At 45.0% G+C, this 21,980-nt stretch overlaps 1 protein-coding gene and 1 long non-coding RNA gene across 2 annotated transcripts in view; one reads left to right on the top strand and one right to left on the bottom strand.

Moving 5' to 3' along the window:
* Window positions 1–2,431, top strand: part of MEGF8 (multiple EGF like domains 8) — an 83,668-nt gene extending 81,237 nt beyond the window's left edge. Inside the window, exon 43 of the mRNA XM_056543801.1 lies at window positions 201–2,431. Coding sequence (XP_056399776.1) covers window positions 201–1,433 — 1,233 coding nt within the window. The 3' untranslated portion in view covers window positions 1,434–2,431. The remainder of the gene's footprint in view (window positions 1–200) is intronic.
* LOC130294224 (uncharacterized) overlaps window positions 1–21,980 on the bottom strand; it is a 144,483-nt gene that overhangs the window by 33,129 nt on the left and 89,374 nt on the right. The gene's annotated exons all lie outside the window — the stretch shown is intronic.

The following is a 21,980-nucleotide window of genomic DNA, read 5'->3' as shown; positions in this document are numbered from 1 at the left end:
TGGGAGGGGGCATGACAACAGTCACACCCCCTCCCATAGACTTGCATTGAGGGGGCAGGGCTATGACGTCACGAGCTGCCGGCTCCAGCGTTCAGAACAGTTTGTTCCAAACGCTGAGCAGCGGAGTACCCCTTTAAGGGTTTATCTCAATGTCATGTTACATGTTCTCACAAATATCTTTTTCCCCTTGTATCCTACAGTGTGCTAAATGTAAGGACTCCTTCCATGGGAACCCTGTGAATGGCCGCCAGTGTTATCGCCTCATGACTGTAGAACAAGAATACTGCTTCGACCCGACCTCACAGAGCAATTGTTTCCATGAGCCCAATATCCAGAACCTGCCCTATGGCCGCAGCGTCTTTTTTGGGGTACAGCCCAAGTTCACCAATGTGGACATCAGAGTGACCGTGGATGTGACATTTGGTTGTGTGGACGTCTTTGTGTCGACCTCCCCTGAGAGCTTCGCTGTCGATGTTGACCATCTATCAGGGGTTCACTCTGTCCGGATCGCTGATGGTGAAGCTGCGGGTGGTCCTGAACCCCTCACTGCTGCCTCTCTTAATAACAGCTCATGGTTGGCCATGAGTAAATCATCTTGGCTCCGCGAGGAACGTCCCAAAGGTCTGATCACTTACATTACAGTCCGAAACCAACAGACGGTTCTGATAGTCCGGGGGGTCAGAGACCGGGTGGTCATTACGTACCCTCACGAGCTGCACACCCTGAAAAATAGCCGCTTCTACCTGCTGCTTCTGGGCAATGCCACCAGCGGGTCCAGGGAGTCTCAAGGTTTGCTGTTCTTCCGTCAAGACCAGGCGCACATCGACCTCTTTGTCTTTTTTTCCGTCTTCTTCAGCTGCTTCTTCCTCTTCCTCTCGGCCTGCGTCCTGCTCTGGAAAGTGAAGCAATGGCTGGACGTTCGCAGGGAGCAGCGGCGCCACCTCCAAGAAATGAGTAAAATGGCCAGCAGGCCCTTCGCTAAGCTGACCGTCTATTTCCACCCTGACGTAGAGATGGTTGGGTGTCATCCTGGGGGACCTGTTTTACCGTCGCTCCCCCATCATCATCACCACCAACATCACCATCATCACCACCGCTCCAAACCCAGGTTAAAGTCCTATGACCCTTCGTCAGCACAGCCTCCATCATTACGCCATTCGGACCCTTTCTTGACCCAACTCTTGGGGTATACGTACTCCAACTTCCGAGTTGGGCCCATCACCCTGGAACCCACAGATGATGGCATGGCTGGTGTGGTCACTCTACTTTTGCAACTACCTGGGGGTGCCCAGGCCCCCAATAGAGCCTGTTTGGGTTCTGCACTTGTGACTTTACGCCATAACCTTCAGGAGTACTGTGGGCCCAGCCATGTTGTTAGTAGTTCTAGGAAGGGACTTCTCAGCCACGAGAACCTTACAAGCATGTCACTGTGAATGAAGGGTCAATGGACGACCGGGTCGACTCATGAGGACAATTGGGTTGATTCTTGGGGGACAGTGGGACACACCCCAGACTTTATAAATGGCCAGTAATGGTGTTGGACCTCTCAGTGAGGAGGGACTTGGATACACTGACAATTGTACAAACCCCCTAAAATTGGGGACTTCAGCTATTTATCTTTTTTTTATGTCTGGGACGATATTTATGATGGTTTTGTGCAATGATAATTTTTTTTTTTTTGGACAAAACACTACTATGATGGGCTGCAATCCACAGCTTTATAGGTCTCTATGTCTGTATGTGACTTCAGGAATGGCGGGCAGAGCTTCCGGCGAAGTTGTAATTTAGCGCAAGCCAAGGGTCGCACACCATCGCACTACTTCAGCAGTCTTGCATTAGCCCGGTGTCGTCCTAAAAGGTCACGGCCTGTACATAGGCAGCTGTGCATGGGAAAGTATTAATCTCAGTGAGAATTGACTGTTACAGAGCAAAGAACAATAAATGTGTCCACAGTGCGTGCAATGGAGGTCTGTGTAATAAGGGGGGATGTGTCGGGGGTGGGGAGAGATGTTAAGCTACAGATGTTACAACCCCACAATGTAAGATATGGGATAATAATCCTTAGGCCTTGTTCACATGGTTGATTCCATGCGGAAATACTTTGTTCTGCAGGCACTAGGACCGCTCGGAAATGGGCCGTCATAGACAGCAATGTAGTTCTGAGCGGAATCTGCAGAAACAAATAGATATGTCCAGTCTGGAATTGAGATTTCTGCCGCAGAAACATCTTGACATGGAAATTCCAGCACGTGCACAGTGCAGCAGAATCCTATTGAAATCAATGGGACTCTGCTGCAGCGGAATATCCTGCAGAATTCCGCTTGGAAATTCTGCTGTGTGAACATGGCCTTAGGGGGCTCAGGTTCCTTAAATCCTGTGAGTGACATGGTAATTCAGGGGCGTACTGGGATTTGTAGTTAGGCAACAACTGGAGGGCCTCAGGTTAGGGAACTATGCTCTAGAGCCGTGGTCTCAAACTGTGGCCCTCCAGATGTTGCAAAACTTCAACTCCCAGCATGCTGGGAGTTGAAGTTTTGCAACATCTGGAGGGCCACAGTTTGAGACCAATGCTCTAGAGCAGTGTTCCCCATCGAGGGGGTCTCCAGTTGTTGCAAAACTACAAAACCCAGCATGCTGGGAGTTTGGCAACAGCAGGTGGCTCATCATCTCAATCTTCAAGAAAGCACTTTAGGGAGTTAGAAACTACAAGTTACCAATAAGTTTGTTTACTATCTATTACTGTGTTAGAAATCCACTATTTATACCAGTGTTTCCCAAGCAGGGTGCCTCCGACTATTGCAAAACTACAACTCCCAGCATGCCCAGACAGCCTTAGTTTATTTATTTATGGACACTACGCTGACAGACACAGCAAACCTTTTTGCCACAGCTCGCATTGATTGATTGTCAATCAGTGTTGCTTCCTGAGTGGACAGTGTGATTTCACCGCGGTGATCCCGATCAGCATCCCTGAGCTAAGTGGCAGTTCTTTTCAGGACTTTAAGACCCAGCAATCAACTTTGATCTCGGTGTCTAAAGGGTTAATGCCGGACATTAACCACAAGTCCCAGCGCTGTATAGTTCAATAGTGTGCACGGAGCGCCTCCACCTGGACATTTGCATGAATATTAGTACTCATGCAAATATCCCCAATACCTAATCCGATACCTGGGTCCCCCGCAGTCAGGTATCGGATTAGGTACAGTGGTCCCTCAACATACGATGGTAATCCGTTCCAAACGGACCATCGTATGTTGAAACCATCGCATGTTGAGGGATCCGTGCAATGTAAAATATAGGACAGTGGTCTACAACCTGCAGACCTCCAGATGTTGCAAAACTACAACACCCAGCAACGGCTGTCCGGGCATGCTGGGAGTTGTAGTTTAGCAACATCTGGAGGTTCGCAGGTTGAAGACCACTGTTGGAGGAAGTTGTACTCTCCTGTCCCCGCCACTCCCAACCGTCACCGTTAGTCACCGCTGCCCTGGATGTCGCCTTCCATCGCTGTCGCCGCGTCCCCGGGGTGTCTCCGACGCTCCGGCAAGGCCTCTGCTTCCAGGGCATCCTCGCTCTCTGTCGCCGCCATGACGTCGCTACGTACACCGCTCCTATTGGATGACGGGACGGCGCGCGCAGCGACGTGATGACGACGATGGAGAGCACCAACGATGCAGGGGATCCCGAAGAGGACGCGCCGGAGCCCCGAGGACAGGTAAGTGATCGTCAGCAAAGGGCACGGAGCACCGTAAACGGCTATCCGGTGTCAGCTGAAGCAGTCTGCGCTGCAGGATAGCCGTTTATGCGATGGTCCCGACCTACAAAAGCATCGTATGTTGATGCGGCCTATGAGAGACCATCATATGTTGAAATTATCGTATGTCGGGGCCATCGTAGGTTGAGGGGTCACTGTATTGGGGACACTAGCACGAGTACAAGTACTCATGCAAATGTCCGGTATCGGGACATCCCTAATATATTTAATAAAACAAAACCATGCCTGTTACTAATCTGTGCGGATTCCATCCATTTGCAGGTCTTTCATTTACCAACTCAATTGCAGTTTGTACAAAGCGCCACTAGAGGGAGCCAGGCTCCTGTGATTGTTTGGAGCAGTCGGTGGGATCGCCGAGTTCGTGACGCACACGATCACTTAACAAATCTCATTTAATGATCTCACTGGGGAACGATTACACGTATCCAATAGGTTTGTGCCTGTAAATCGTGGACCTGAGAAGGGATGGACTCGGCTGACCTGTGACTTCTCAGACAAGTTTGCGGCACTCTGTTAAAGGGGATTATCCAGGAAAAAAACAACTTATATCAACTGGTTCCAGAAAGTTAAACCGATTTGTAAATTACTTCTATTAAAAAATCTTAAATCCTTTCAGTACTTATGAGCTGCTGAAGTTGAGTTGTTCTGTCTAAATGCTCTCTGATGACACGTGTCTCGGGAACTGTCCAGAGTAGATGGAAATCCCCATAGCAAACCTCTTCTACTCTGTGTAGTTCCCGAGACAAGCAGAGAAGTCGGCAGAGAGCACAGTTGCCAGACAGAAAACAACAACTCAACTTCAGCAGCTGATAATTATTGGAAGGATTAAGATTTTTTAATAGAAGTAATTTACAAATCTGTTTAACTTTCTGGAGCCAGTTGAAAGTTTTTTTTCCCGGATTATCCCTTTAAGCACTCTTGTATGCCCAATAAAATAAAAATTATGAAGCTTCATCTCTCTGAAATGTGCAATGTGTTGTTCCTCTGTTATTCCTCCTGGAAATGTAGAAATTAATTGACAACTAGTGGTTTTTATCTCCCAGTCAGTAGGATGTGACCCAGTCCAGGTAGTGTTGTCTGTGACAGACTGAGAAACAGTTCCCCAGTTGCCCATAGCAACCAATCAGATCGCTACTTTCATTTTTAACAAAGCCTCTGAAAAATGAAAGAAGTGATCTGATTGGTTGCTATGGGCAACTCAGCAACTTTTCCTCTGGACGGGTTTTGATAAATCTTCCCCATAATGTAATGGAAATTTGTGGTCTAAAATGGGACAAAAGGCGCAATTCCACTATTGGTCTTTGACGGAATTGGTTTCATTGCTAGATTAAGGTTCACACTGCGCAATCTCCGGACGCCAGAAATTCTGTGGACCGCACGGACTGCATCGCCATCCCCATAGATGGCAATGCGATACTGAGCGGATAAATCCACTCGGAAATGCATTGCCGTCTTTGTGGACGGGAGTGCAGTCAACGCCCATCAATCAAGCCGAATGGGCCAGGACCATGGCCGGAGCGTCGGGACCCGGTAAGTATAACTCTGCCCCCCCCACTAGCGGGGAGCGATGTGGTAGGGGGTGTTATGACTTTATAGCTTTATATACTCATCATCCCTGGGGGGCAGGAACGTCCCCCGGGGATGGTGAGGCTAAAGATTTTACTATATACAGCACATTGCCAAATATATATATATATATATATATATTAAAATCTGCTGCTTGGTTCCCTTTAAAACTGCCCTGTTATTTTGAACTCCCAAGATGCAATGGTGGGTTTTAAGTTTTTAAGATTTATAGAGATGAGCGAACTTACAGTAAATTCGATTCGTCACGAACTTCTCGGCACGGCAGTTGATGACTTATCCTGCATAAATTAGTTCAGCTTTCAGGTGCTCCCGTGGGCTGGAAAAGGTGGATACAGTCCTAGGAGACTCTTTCCTAGGACTGTATCCACCTTTTCCAGCCCACCGGAGCACCGGAAAGCTGAACTCATTTATGCAGGAAAAGTCATCAACTGCTGAGCCGAGAAGTTCATGACGAATCGAATTTACTGTAAGTTCGCTCATCTCTAAAGATTTATTTTAATTTTTTTCCCTTTGGCGATTTTATCACGACAGGTCATGTGATTTTTTTAACATGTGACTCAAGGATATCTATTGAATAAAAATGGAGGGGGGGGGGGGGGGGGGGGAAAGGCCAGAAAAAAACACCAAAGCTAAACCCACACTTCTACTGGAGGGAAACTCCAAAAACCGCAGAAAAATGTGTTAAGAAAAAAAAAAAAGCCAAAAGAAAAAACATCAAGTGGATTTAGTGTCTCATAAATCCCTATTGACCTTCAGATGACATCTGGCTGTACGGCTGTTGTGGGTTTTTTGGGAGTGTTTTGCGAAAGAAAATAAAAAAAAAATCCATGCGGAAACCTAACCTCACCGTGCATTCACATCTCGTTTTATGTATCGTTTCAAAACCGCCTCCTGCCGTATCTGTACAGTGCGAACTGTCACCAAGCCCCGCCCCCTCAATGCAAGTCTATGGAAGGGGGCGTTGTCACGCCCCCTCCCATAGACTTGCATTGAGGGGGCGCGGTGTGACATCATGAGGGGGTGGGGCTAGACGTCACGAGCTGCCGGCTCCAGTGTTCGGAACAGTTTGTTCCAAACGCTGAGCAGCCGAGTACCCCTTTAACTGTCGGAGAGGCGGAGCCTGGAGGCCGCTCTGTACCAGCCACCCCATCGCGCAGCTAATTGACAGCTGGCGTTCCTGCAGGAGAGCTACACAGTGCAGGCAGGCGGGCCCTGTGTGTCAGTGATGTAAGCAGAGAGAGGCGGTGCTGCCCGGAACTGAGTGGACTCCAGGCTCCGCCTCTCTAACTGTTGCCTGACTGCCAGTGGCGTTGCTAGGGTTGGTGTTACCCAGTGCGATAGAAAATGGTGTCACACCATACCTACCCCCCCAATTGCCACAGAGTGGAAAAACGCTTAAGAAGTTTTCACCATTTAAAACTACAGCTCCCCGAATGACTTAAAGGGGTACTCCACTGGAAAACATTTATTTTTTTTTTTTTTAAATCAACTGGTGCCAGAAAGTTAAAGGCTAGGTTCACACTATGGAATTTCCGCCTGCAATTCCGCTTTGAAATTGCAGGCGGAAATTCCGCTTTGCTAAAATGTATAGTGTAGTGCAGTGTTTCCCAACCCAGTCCTCAAGTCACACCAACAGTCCAGGATTTAAATTTTTCCCTGTTCTATTCCAATGGAGTAACTGGAAAAACCCCAAAATGTTGGTGTGCCTTGAGGACTGGGTTGGGAAACACTGGTGTAGTGAATGGTTTTCCCGTTCACAAATTCACACTTCGGAATTTGTGAACAGAAAATCCACTATGAAATTTCTACCTGAAGAATGGGGTTGCTCTTTCTTCAGGCGGAAATCCGCGTGGAACACATTACAGTCTATTGGAGACTGCAGTGTCCGCGCGGTCCTAGTGCAAACTGATTCAGTCATTCAGTCAACTGGCAGCACTCGGAATCTCCGGGCGAAAATTTTCTGCCCGGAGATTCCGTAGTCTGAACCTAGCCTAACAGATTTGTAAATTACAAAAAGCATTATGTAGGCAGCAGTTTCCCCACATTAGGTAGCAGTTTCCCCACATTAGGCAGCAGTTTCCCCACATTAGGCAGCAGTTTCCCCACATTAGGTAGCAGTTTCCCCACATTAGGTCACACACACACACACGGCCTGCGCAGCGCTTCTCTCCGGCCTGACGAGTCTGTGGAGAAACGTCACTTGGACCACAGCTGGAAGCGGGCAGGAGACCACGGGGGTCCCAGCGTTTGTACCACCAATGTGTAAATGACATTTGCAGCTTATAATGGTGAAGCTAAGCCGGCGTTTCCCAACCAGGATGCCTCCAGCTGTTGCAAAACTACAACTCCCAGCATGCCCGGACAGCCGAAGGCTGTCCGGGCATGCTGGGAGTTGTAGTTCTGCAACAACCGGAGGCACCCCGGTTGGAAAAACACTGAGCTAAGCTCTTTATTAGGTGTAGCACCCCTTTAAATAAAGAAACCCCCCCCCCATGGGCCACTAACTCCTTTTACCTGGGTTGGTATTTCCTTAGTTGTGGATTGCGGGGACCGGAACGGTCATGTGACTGTTCGTCTCCTGCCACCACTTTACTATTTCTCCAATTAAGATTTAATTGATCAATTAAGCAGCGGAGGGAAAGTTGAGGTTAATAGCTGGATGTGGGTCATTGTCTCGCATTTACTCCTGAGTACGCCGAACGGAAGGCGCCGAAGCGAATGTGTAATATTCATTATAGAGTAAATAAAATGTTTATGAGGGCCGTAACACACACACACTTTAAGGTTGCGTTCACACGTCCAGGTATTTAATTTGCGAGTATTGACTACAAATTCTCAGTCTCTCTACATGTCCTTCGTGATCCGTTCCTGACTTTGTATTCAATCGTTGCAATTAAAAACCTGAATGTGTGAACACGCACTAAAGGGGTTGTACAGGATTAGAAAACATGGCTGCTTTCTTCCAAAAACAGCGCCATACTTGCCCACAGGTTGTGTGTGGTATTGCAGCTCAGCACTCAATGGGGGGGGGGGGGGGGGAGATTTATCAAAACCCGTGAAGAGGAAGAGTGATGCAGTTGCCCATAGCAACCAATCAGATCGCTGCTTTCATTTTTGAAGAGGCCTGTGAATAATGAAAGAAGCAATCTGATTGGTTGCTATGGGCAACCGCACCACTCTTCCTCTACACAGGTTTTGAGAAATCTCCCCCAATGGCTCTGAATAGCAATACCAAACCTTCATGGGCAGGTGCGGAACTATTTTTGGAAGACATTTCGACATTTTCTAATCTTGTATGGTCTCGGGATTGGGATATGAGTGGCCACCTAAATTTTGGGCATTAGGCTATGTTCACATGGCAAAATTTACGTGTGGAATTCAGCAGAAATGTTCTGCTGGGAAATTCCGCTGCAGCAGAGTCCCATTGATTTTAAAGGGATACTCCGGTGGAAAACTTTTTTTTTTTTTTAAATCAACTGGTGCCAGAAAGTTATACAGATTTGTAAAATACTTCTATTAAAAAATCTAAATCCTTCCAGTAGTTATTAGCTGCTGAATACTACAGAGGAAATTCTTTTCTTTTTAGAGCACAGTGCTCTCTGCTGACACCTCTGTCCATTTTAAGAACTGTCCAGAGTAGGAGAAAATCCCCATAGCAAACATATGCTGCTCTGGACAGTTCCTAAAATGGACAGAGATGTCAGCAGAGAGCACTGTGGTCATGATGTCAGCAGAGAGCACTGTGTTCCAAAAAGAATAGAATTTCCTCTGTAGTTTTCAGCAGCTAATAAGTACTGGGAGGATTAAGATTTTTTAATACAAGTAATTTACAAATCTGTTTAACTTTCTGGCACCAGTTGATTAAAAAAAAAAAAGAAAAGTTTTCCACCGGAGTACCCCTTTAATGGGATGCTGCTGCACTGAGCACATGGCGGAATTTCGCGGAAACATCTGCCTTGGAAATCCCTATTACCGCAGACATATTGAACCGGTTCAATGTTTCTGCAGACTCAACTCGGAAATGCATTGCCGTCTATGAAGATGGCAGTCCTAGTGCTGTCGAATCAAGCAAATTTGGGCAATGTCCACCCGTTTTTCCCTGCACATTTTTGGTGGTGTGAACATAGCCTTAGTAGAATAAGAAAATTTTAGGTTGTTTTTTAGCTTGACAGTGTCCGTCATTCCTATATGATGGGTGAACCAATACCGGTCTCTCTTCTCAGTCAATAGAGAATCACGCCAAGGTCCTCTTCTACGAGGAAGCACTGAGTGGACAATTAAAGGGGTACTCCACTGTGAATTTTTTTTTTTTTTTATCTACTGGTGCCAGGAAGTTCAACAGATTTGTAAATTACTTCTATTTAAAAATCTTAACCTTTCCAGTACTTATCAGCTGCTGTATGCTCCCCAGGAAGTTCTTTTCTTTCTGAATTTCCTTTCTGTCTGACCACAGTGCTCTCTACTGACACCTCTGTCCATGTCAGGAACTGTTTTATTCATTTATTTATTTTTTAATCTCCAGTGGAGAACCCCTTTAAGTACTGGGCCCTCCTATCCCATGATGGCATAACTACCAACCCTTTAGGAGTCTTCCAGGAAAGTATCCCCAAGACGAGATGGAAAGTCTTCCACAAGGCCACAAGTTTGTTCAGTAGAAGAGATTAGTCACCGACTACTTCGCTGAATGGATAACTTTGTGTATTTCTGATTTCAGCTGATGGAGAACAAGTGGCAGTTTACCGAAACCTATTGGCGCAGTTCATGGAGGCTACATTGGCATCATTACTGCCATTGTGGGTGGGTGGTGGTGGTAGCGTGGCTAAAATTGGAAGGCAATTCTATAGTCTTACCATCTATGGGGTCACCACGTGTGCCCTAATTGGGATCACAAATTTGGTTCAAAAAGTTTTGGTGCTGGGTCATATATAACATTGCCGAGCTTGGGTGGTAGTGGGAAAGGGCAGGGGCCAATTTAAGGCATGTATGGAGGGGTAACAGGAGGTTATGGTGGGTTTGGGAGTATAGACTGCTGTGGGGTAGGTGCTAGTCACTAGACATGGGTGTAGTACTTGGAGGGAGAGGGTCTAGTCTTAGTTGGTCTGGATAGAAAGAATGACAAAACTCTGGTCTCTGGAGGAGCAAATAGGAAAGTGGCAAAACCTTGCACCATAACTATGCTAAAGGGATCAGTATAATAAAGGGATCAGTATAACGATAAATAGATAAAAACTCCAGGATGTGGACAGGATGCACGGGCGCTCGACAACCAGGTAGCAGGATAATAAGTATTTATTTTCCCATAATGCAACGCGTTTCACAGCACAGCTGCTTCATCAGGCATCAGTATGTTAGGGAACCGATATTTATAAAATCCCTGCTACAGTCTTTAAAGAAACTCTAAGGCCATGTTCACACTACGGAATCTCCAGCGGACAAAATCCAGCCGGAGATTCCGAGTGTGGTCAGAGTCAGTCAGCAGCGACTGTCAGCACTAGGCAGGGCTGGTGCAAGGATAAGCTAATTTTTGCCACCCTCTTGATTCCACCCATTGGCCAAAATTGACACTCCCGATGCTGGCTGAGCACGTGGTTCAGATGCTGGTTGTCTACCTCTCTTGTGGCAGGCAGAGCAGCGCCCCATCAGGAGGGCGCTCTAGGCGGCTGCCTATTTTACCTATGGGCAGAGCCGGCCCTGGCGCTAGGACCCTTCAGACATTGCCATCCCCATAAACAGCAATGTCTGCAGAGCGAAGATCGGCCAGAACGTTGAACGAGTTCAACGTTCCGGCGGAATTTTTCCAGGGGATTTTCCAGGTGGAAAGTCCGCCTGGAAAAATCTGCAGTGTTTACTGGGCAGCTGAATTCCATTGCCGGCAATGGGACTCTTTTTGCACCGGAATTTATGAACGGAATTCCGCTCAGAAATTCCATATTGTGAACCTGGCCTAAGAGCGCTCGCACACTACGGAAATTGCTTGCAGCAGAATCACATTGATCTCACTGAGATTATGTGGCACTGTGCACACTACGAAAGTTCCGTAGCAAAACTTCTGAGGAGATCTGATTTCCGTAGAAGAAATTAACATGTTTACTCTTTTGAGGGATTTTCCGCCCAGAACTTTATTACAGTCAATGGGACGGTGCTTAATGCCTGCGCTGCCATCAAGCACTGACTCCTGCTGCAAGTGGATTTTCTATTTAGAATAATTCGGAGCAGAACTTCTGTAGTGTGCATGGGCCCAAAGGGCTGGTTCACACTGTAAAATTCCGGGGCTGCAAATTCCGGGGCTGCAATCGGAGCGTTTTTTGATGCAGCTTCGCGTGCACATGTATTTACAAGAGAAGAAAAGGCACAAATAAGGGCTCATGCACACTACAGAATCTCCGCACAGAGATATTCAGGGCAGAGACTGGACCAGGCACTGGCAAAACAAGTTGGCGCCAGGACTGCTCGAAATTGCGCCGTCTCAGTCAGTGACTATGCATTTCAGAGCTGATTCCGCTGAAAGAATAAAAACGTTCATTCTTTTGGAAGAGTCTGGAATTTCCATGGCGGTCGTTCCGTAGTGTGAATGGTTCAGTCGAATCCCATTGAGATCAATGAGTGGCTGCTTAATCGTATTTTTTCACGTGGAATTCCGCTCTGAAAATATGTAGTGTAAACGGCCTCTAATTGACATGGTTCTTTATTTTTTGCGCTAAAAAAAATCCACAACGCAGTTTTAAAAGGTGTATGGATTTTTATTTTTATTTTTTTAGATTTTATTTATTTATTTAATTTTTTTTTATTTTTTTATTTTTTTTTGGGTGGACAAAACAGTTTCTCATTGAAGCCAATGGGAGAAAGATTTTAAAACGGAAATGTAGTGATTTGGCTGCGGATATTGGCTTTGATTTTAGTCATGTAACCGTACCCTAAAGTATAAAAAAAATAAAAAAATAAAATAAAAAACAACGTATACAAAAATAAATCAACTGTTTGTTTGTTGACATCAGCAACTCCAAAACCGTAACTTTCCCCGGTATAATCCGGCAGCAGATTGTGATTGCAGCCCTGCGAGACAGGCTCGTCATTAGATTGATCTTTTAACTCTGTCCTGCCCGGCTTGCTGCGGACCTCGCCTGCCCACCAACCTTTCCTAAATTGGTGATTTTTTTTTTTTTTTACTGTTTGCACACAATAACGCATTCACAATGAAGCTTTTTACTCTGCCAATATTTCAGAATTGCTAAAACACATTGCCCATGTTTTCTGCCTCCATTATTTCACGCTATAATTTTCTAAATGACCTCACAGCTCTTCGCATTAAAGGGGCAGCAATATTGCAAGGTTGTCAGGGCAACCCTCCCCGGACAACGGCGCCCAATTATTGTAACAGTATAATTTTATTACAGCTGCGAAAGTCGCTTTGGCGTATCCACAGTTCAATATGGCAGGCCTCAAGAGCGAGCTAGAACTTTTTAGGTCTGGGCTGGGTCTTTTTTTGGCTAGGCCAGCGTTTCCCAACCAGGGTGCCTCCTGCTGTTGCAAAACTACAACTCCCAGCATGCCCGGACAGCCGAAGGCTGTCCGGGCATGCTGGGAGTTGTAGTTTTGCAACAGCTGGAGGCACCCTGGTTGGGAAATACTGTAAGGCCATATTCACATAGTGCTATTTCTGGGTGGACATTCCGCAAAAAATGTACTAGAGATGAGCGAACTTACAGTAAATTCGATTCGTCACGAACTTCTCGGCTCGGCAGTTGATGACTTCTCCTGCGTAAATTAGTTCAGCCTTCAGGTGCTCCGGTGGGCTGGTAAAGGTGGATACATTCCTAGGAAAGAGTCTCCTAGGACTGTATCCACCTTTTCCAGCCCACCGGAGCACCTGAAAGCTGAACTAATTTATGCAGGAAAAGTCATCAACTGCCGAGCCGAGAAGTTCGTGACGAATCGAATTTACTGTAAGTTCGCTCATCTCTAAAATGTACCATGTAAATACACCCTTACAGGCCTAGTGACCACCATGGTAGAGAAGAGCACCCCAATCCTAGATGTATGCAGAAAACAATGCCTTAGTTGCCATTAGCAACCAATCACAGCACAGCTTTCATTTTTGAAAAGCCGGAATACGAAGTAAAAGCTGTGCCGTGATTGGTTGCTATGGGCAACAAAGACTGTGTGTGTGGGGTGGGGGGGGGGAGATTTATAAAAACCTTTGCAGAGGAAAACTTGACCAGTTGTCCATAGCAACCAATCAGATCGCTTCTTTCATTTTTCAGAGGCCTTTTCAAAAATGAAAGAAAGGATCTGATTGGTTGCTATGGGCAACTGGGCAACTTTTCCTCTGTGCAGGTTTTGAGAAATCTCCTCCAATTTTCCCAAAAACTTTCCTATTGAGTCATTTTCAACCATCCCAGAGCTCTGTATTTTGGGCTCTTTTAAAAAAAAAAATTATTTTTTTATTTTTTTATTTTTTTTTACTGTTTTATGGCTTAAAAATTTCTGAAGAAATTGTTGTATTTCAAACTATTGAGATCCGGTGAACTCGGTAGAAAAATAGTCCTTTGCTCATACACCTATTACTTTTGTGGTGGTCAAATGAAGCGCCAGGCCCTTTTTTTTGTTTGTTTTTTTGTTACTAATTTGGTAGGTTTATTTGGCTATCTATATATATATGCAAATAAACATGCAAAAATTGTAAGTAAATCTGTCATCAGTGTCACCAGCACTAATATGTTGGCACAGCGCAATGGAGAGGTGGGTGCAATGGCATTTTTTGGCTTTTTTCCTTACCTACTTTTAAGGGTGCATTCCCACCTGGTGTATACGCAGCGTATTTCACGCTGTACAAAATTTGCGGCAGCAGCAGGAAATACGCTGTGTATTCCTCGCTCACTATACACACAGGGCTTTCTGGCGGCAGCCCTATGTGTGTAGTGCGTTTTGGAGGGGGGGCTGTATGCCAGCGTGACTGTGATGCGCGGTTCCGCCTCCAAAACTCACTACACACATAGGGCTGCCGCCAGAAAGCCCTGTGCATATAGTGAGCGAGGAATACGCAGCATATTTCCCGCTGCTGCCGCAAATTTTGTGCAGCGTGAAATACACTGTGTATACGCCAGGTGGGAACGCACCCTAAAGGAAATCTGATGCTACAGACAGGTAGTGCAGGTGACACTGACGACAACGATACTTACCTAGTCCCGTTCTGTGGTTTTCCCACAATCTTCCACCGTATCTTCAGTGCCAGGGACGACTTGGAGCATAGGCGGAGCTTAGTGAAATCACCGCTGCGGTTCTCTGCTAGGTCCTTATACTAGCAAACATCAGCGGTGATGTCACCAGGTAAGTACTATTGTCATCAGTGTCACCTGCACTACCTGTCTGTACCGACAGATTTCCTTTAAAAGTAGCCCAAAAGCTAAAATGCCATTGCACCCACCTCTCCGTTGTCACCCTCCCACATATTGTGCAAGCTATCTCAGTTACCAAGAAGTGCCCTACTTGGTGTGACAGATACCTGCGGTGCAGTGTGCTGCGGAACGTTATTTCTAATGTAATTGTGGTATGGGGTGTGATGCAAAGGGCAGATGGAATTACCCTAGGGGTAAACGGACAACGGTAGCTTTACTGAGGAAAAGTGGAAAAGTCTATACCAGTGGTGGGCAACCTTTTTTTTTTCAACTGAGCCAAATCTCGCCAAAACCACGATTGAAATTTATTTTGAGAGCCACATTTTTAAAACCGAAAATACATAGGACGGTACACTGTTTTTAGTTTCAATAAGTTTTTATTATATGTGGGGGCACATGACAGGGGGGGGGGGGTCCTGTCCTTTGCCCCACATATAATGCCCCCCTGCCATGTGCCCCTCATATATAATGCCCCCCTGACATGTGTCCCTTATATATAATACCCCATGTCCTGTGCCCCTCACAATATAATGCCCCCCTGACATGTGCCCCCACATATAATGCCCCCTGACATGTGCCCCTCACATATAATGCCCCCCTGACATGTGCCCCTCACATATACCGTATATGCCGGCATATAAGACAACTGGGCGTATAAGACGACCCCCAACTTTCACAGTTAAAATATAGAGTTTGGGATATACTTGCAATATAAGACTACCCCTCCTACCGTGATGTACGATACCTTGTAGTCGTCCCCCCCCATTAGGTAGGCAGTATAGTTCCCCCTACATTAGGTGGGCAGCATGTTCCCCCACAATAGTAGGCAGCTCCCCCACAATAGTAGGCAGCTCCCCCACAATAGTTGGCAGCTCCCCCACAATAGTTGGCAGCTCCCACACAATAGATGGCAGCTTCCCCCCCCCACAATATTAGGAAGTTCCCCCACAATAGTAGGCAGCTCCCCCCACAACAGTTGGCAGCATAGTTCCCCCACAATGGTAGGCAGCTACCCCCCCCCCACAATAGTTGGCAGTATAGTTCCCCCACAATAGTTGGCAGTATAGTTCCCCCACAATGGTAGGCAGCTCCCCCCCACAATAGTTGGCAGTATAGTTCCCCCACAATAGTTGGCAGTATAGTTCCCCCACAATAGTTGGCAGTATAGTTCCCCCACAATGGTAGGCAGCTCCCCCACAATAGTAGGCAGCTCCCCCACAATAGTTGGCAGCTTCCCCCCCCCACAATATTAGGAAGTTCCGCCACAATAGTAGGCAGCTCCCCCCCCCCACAAAAGTTGGCAGTATAGTTCCCCCCCAATAGTTGGCAGTATAGTTCCCCCACAATAGTTGGCAGTATAGTTCCCCCACAATCGTAGGCAGCTCCCCCCCCCCCAATAGTTGGCAGTTTAGTTCCCCCCACAATAGTTGGCAGTATAGTTCCCCCCACAATAGTTGGCAGTATAGTTCCCCCACAATAGTTGGCAGTATAGTTCCCCCACAATGGTAGGCAGCTCCCCCACAATAGTAGGCAGCTCCCCCACAATAGTTGGCAGCTTCTCCCCCCCCACAATATTAGGAAGTTCCCCCACAATGGTAGGCAGCTCCCCCACAATAGTAGGCAGCTCCCCCACAATAGTAGGCAGCTCCCCCCCCCCACACACAACAGTTGGCAGCATAGTTCCCCCACAATGGTAGGCAGCTCCCCCCCACAATAGTTGGCAGTATAGTTCCCCCACAATAGTTGGCAGTATAGTTCCCCCACAATAGTTGGCAGTATAGTTCCCCCACAAGGGTAGGCAGCTCCCCCCACAATAGTTGGCAGTATAGTTCCCCCCACAATAGTTGGCAGTATAGTTCCCCCCACAATAGTTGGCAGTATAGTTCCCCCCACAATGGTAGGCAGCTCCCCCCCAAATAGTTGGCAGTATAGTTCCCCCACAATAGTTGGCAGTATAGTTCCCCCACAAGGGTAGGCAGTTCCCCCCCCCCCACAATAGTTGGCAGTATAGTTCCCCCCACAATAGTTGGCAGTATAGTTCCCCCCACAATAGTTGGCAGTATAGTTCCCCCACAATAGTTGGCAGTATAGTTCCCCCACAATAGTTGGCAGTATAGTCCCCCCACAATGGTAGGCAGCTCCCCCCCCCCCACAGACATACAGCTTCCAGCCATATACAGTGTATGGCTGGAGGCTGTATGTCTGTATACTGCCCCCCCCACAGTGTTCCGGTCACCACTCCTCCGGCCCGGGGTCACCATCTACTGCTATGGCCTATGGACCATAGCAGTAGGTGCCGGGACCGGAGGAGCGGTCACCGGAACACTGAAGATGACGCGCCGCTGGTCACTTACCAGGCTCCGGCCGGCGCGTGTCTTCCTCCGGTCCTCCTGCGCCTCTATGGTTGTACGCACGGGACGTCACTGCGTACAACCATAGAGAGGCGGAGGATCGCAGGAAGACCGCAGGAGGACCGGAGGAGGACGCTCGGCGGGCGGGGAATGGTTAGTGATCCGCGGACATCCTTATGTTCCGAAAAGATTTTTCGGGACACAGGGATGTCCGGCATAGGAAAACCTATTATTATCTGGACCTGAGCAAAGACTAAGAGAGCAGAGGCTCCACCCAGGACTTATATAGGGGAGGCTCTGGTGGAGTCCCATTGGTCATGTCTAGGTCACCTGGTCACTGATATCTCCTGGGTAACAATCACATGACAAATCACAAACAGTCTTAAAGGTATAACACTCTTACATATATAACATAGGGATTATATCTAATTACTATAAACAGATGCAGGGGGGACCCAGGGGACACTGCAGGAGGCTGTCTAACTGGGCAGCAAGGGTACGGGGTAACAACTCCCATACTGGACCACCACATAATGATCAAATCTACCAATTGCCAAATCAGGTTAGGCTGGTTTCACACCACATTTTTGCCATACTGTTTTCAATAAGTTTTTCTAAAGAAAACCGTATGGCAAAAAAACATATGGAAACATAGGGGAAAAAGTAAACCGTTTGCGTTTTTAAACCGTATACTGTTTTTAAAAGTGCATACAGTTCCGTCCGTTTTTAATTTAAAAAAAACATTTATTTATTATAAATTAATTTAAAAAAAAATGTTAACTTTAGGATGCAAATGCGCATGTGCAAAGTAAAAACCGCATAAGGTTTCCCGTATGGAACCGTATACTTGTGCATTTCCCATTGACGTCCATGTTAAAAAAAAAAAACGTATGCGGTTGCAATACGGTTTTTAACACAGACAAAATCGTGGTCAACCACGGTTTTGAGTACGGGGAAAAAACGTATTGCAAGCAAACCGTACGCAACGGAAGCATCTGGATGCATACGGTTTTCAATTGTTTGTCTATGTATACGGTTTTCAATACGGTTCCATACATTTTCTATAATGAAAACGTATATAGGAACAGTTCTTGCCGATGGGTACCCCTGCCATCTCCCTGCTGCACCCGGTGTCCGTTTAGAGCCTTGGGTGCAGCGCGGGAGGCTCGTGATGTCACGACCACGCCCCCTCAATGCAAGTCTATGGGAGGGGGCGTGACATCCGTCACGCCCACTCCCATAGACTTGCATGGAGGGTGTGACTGTGATGTCACGAGCTTTTGCCCTGCATCGCCAGTCAATCGGCGCGGAGCTAAGTTCGCTCCGTGCACTGGATGTCCGGGATGCCGCTGCCGAGATCGCGGGGGTCCCCAGCGGCGGGATCCCTGCGATCATCACAGCCAAAGGATAGGGGATAAGATGTCTAGGGGCAGAGTACCCCTTTAAATCCCCTTTCTTTCCCATTCTGTTGCTGGGCTTGAACGTCAGCAATTGTCTTGACCATGTCTGCTTGCCTAAATAAATAAGGGTTGCTGCCATGTGATTGGCCAGGGAGTTTATACTAAAGCTAATCCACATGTGGATCCCCACACTAGTCTATAGAAGAAGTCCCAGTCTCAATTTTGGATTTTCGCTTTGGATGATCTTCAAAATCTCCAGTAGATCGGTCTACATTTACTTCTGCCTGTGTGAACAAGGGCCAAGCATACACCTATGTATCCAAACAGTGCGACCACTTGGTTGTACCTTTGTGAATTCTGCAATGATTAGCCCAATGTTTCCCAACCAGGGTGCCTCCAGCTGTTGCAAAACTACAACTCCCAGCATGCCCGGACAGCCAAAGGCTGTCCGGGCATGCTGGGAGTTGCAGTTTTGCAACAGCTGGAGGCACCATGGTTGGGAAACACTGGATTAGCCACTCAAATATAAGATTAGAAAAACATGGCTGCCTTTCTTCAAAAAGAGCGCCCCTCTGTTAGTGGAATGTTTGTGGTATTGCAGCTTAGTCTCAAACATGTCAATAGAGCCGAGCTGCAATACCAGATACAACCCATTGGCAGAGACAGAGACAACCAGCGCTGCCACTAATAATGTCACAAAGTTGTAACTCAACTTTTCTCCCTTATCATTTTCTCTTTCTAAGTTAAAGGGGTACTCCGGTGAAAAACATTTTTATTTTATTTTATTTTTAAATCAACTGGTGCCAGAAAGTTAAACAGATTTGTAAATTACTTCTATTAAAAAATCTTAATCCCTCCAGTACTTATTAGCTGCTGAATACTACAGAGGAAATTCTTTTCTTTTTGGAACACAGAGCTCTCTGCTGACATCACGAGCACAGTGCTCTCTGCTGACATCTCTGTCCATTTTAAGAACTGTCCAGAGTAGGAGAAAATTCCCAAAGCAAACATATGCTGCTCTGGACAGTTCCTAAAATGGACAGAGATGTCAGCAGAGAGCACTGTGCTTGTGATGTCAGCAGAGAGCACTGTGTTCCAAAAAGAAAATAATTTCCTCTGTAGTATTCAGCAGCTAATAAGTAATGGAAGGATTAAGATTTTTTAATAGAAGTAATTTACAAATCTGTTTAACTGGCACCAGCTGATTTACAAAAAAAAAAAAAAAAAAGTTTTCCACCGGAGTGCCCCTTTAAGGATTTTTGAGGCCTAAAAGGCACAAAAAAAAAAGAAAAAAGAAAAAAAAAACACAGCAGGAATTTTTTTTTGGACTGAAATTTTAAAACACACGTAAATTGTGCAATATGCAGCCATATTAATTGCATTTTTTGGAGCTCCAAACTACTGATTGGAGGCCATTGTGTGAATACATTAGGCCATTCTATATGTGACCCCCTGTCATCTCACGTTATGTCACACGCTAATTATCCATTGTTGTCCCCTGATGGTTAAAAAAATAAAATAAAATAATAATAATAATATATAGAAATTGCTGGTTTGTGGACACAATTTTACGCTCTTTTTGGTGACGTTGCCCCGTCTGGCAGGGAAAGGGTTAAGAGGCCGCCTGGGGTCATATAGAAAGCAGTTACCAATGTCTCTTGCAGAGGATGGGAAGGAGGGGGGATCCTCAGGGGATTGAGGAATACAAAGTGACAGATTTAATCCTTAAACCAGCAGAGGGGTGAGGAGGGGGGGCACTCACAAATGATGAGAAAAAATGGTAAAAGAAATGAGTTTGGAAAGATGTGATTCTCCTAGTGCCGGGAACAAACTCTCCTCTCCTGCCCCTGTGTGATCTGCCTGTTCTCTACACATACACTTTATATTCCAGATATCTATCATTCTATCCAACTATTTTATTATCTATCTATATCGATTTATCTCATTATCTATGTATCTATCTTTCTATCTATCTCGTATCTATTTATCTATCTATCTCATATCTATCTATCTACCGTATCTCATATCTATCTATTTATCTCATATCTATTTATCTCATATCTATTTATCTCTCTATCTATCTCATATCTATTATCTATCTATCTCATATCTATCTATCTATCTCATATCTATCTATCTATCTATCTATCTCATATCTATTTATCTCTCATATCTATCTATCTCATATCTATTATCTATCTATCTCATTTCTGTCTCATATCTATCTATCTATCTCATATCTATCTTTCTATTTATCTCTCATATCTATCTATCTATCTATCTCATATCTATCTATCTATCTATCTCTCATATCTATCTCATTTCTGTCTCATATCTATCTTTCTATTTATCTCTCATATCTATCTATCTATCTCATATCCATCTATTTCTTCTATCTCATATCTAGGTATGTATAAATGTAATATCCATCTATTGATCTAATATCTATTTATTCTATCTGTGTCTTTTATTTTATCTTATTAAAGTAAAAAAATAAATATATAGCTATATATTTAAAATTATATCTCATATCTATCTATCTCATATCTATCTATCTCATATCTATCTCATATCTATCTATCTATCTCATATCTATCTATCTATCTCATATCTATCTATATATCTCATATCTATCTATCTATCTCATATCCCTCTCATATCCCTCTCATATCTATCTCATATCTATCTATCTATCTCATATCTATCTCATATCTATCTATCTATCTCATATCTATCTATCTCATATCTATCTCATATCTATCTATCTATCTCATATCTATCTCATATCTATCTATCTCATATCTATATCATATCTATCTCATATCTATCTCATATCTATCTCATATCTATCTCATATCTATCTATCTATCTCATATCTATCTCATATCTATCTATCTCATATCTATCTCATATCTATCTCATATCTATCTCATATCTATCTCATATCTATCTCATATCTATCTCATATCTATCTCATATCTATCTCATATCTATCTCATATCTATCTATCTCATATCTATCTCATATCTATCTCATATCTATCTCATATCTATCTCATATCTATCTCATATCTATCTCATATCTATCTCATATCTATCTCATATCTATCTCATATCTATCTATCTATCTCATATCTATCTCATATCTATCTATCTCATATCTATCTCATATCTATCTCATATCTATCTCATATCTATCTCATATCTATCTATCTGTCTCATATCTATCTATCTATCTCATATCTATCTATCTATCTCATATCTATCTATCTATCTCATATCTATCTATCTCATATCTATCTCATATCTATCTCATATCTATCTCATATCTATCTCATATCTATCTCATATCTATCTCATATCTATCTCATATCTATCTCATATCTATCTATCTATCTCATATCTATCTCATATCTATCTCATATCTATCTCATATCTATCTCTGTAGTATGTCTCTCTCTCATATTTAACAC

Source organism: Hyla sarda, chromosome 10 (assembly GCF_029499605.1).
Source record: "Hyla sarda isolate aHylSar1 chromosome 10, aHylSar1.hap1, whole genome shotgun sequence".
In the NCBI taxonomy this organism is placed as follows: domain Eukaryota; kingdom Metazoa; phylum Chordata; class Amphibia; order Anura; family Hylidae; genus Hyla; species Hyla sarda.
Note: the sequence above shows the minus strand (reverse complement) of the source record. Positions and strands in the feature narration are given on the sequence as shown.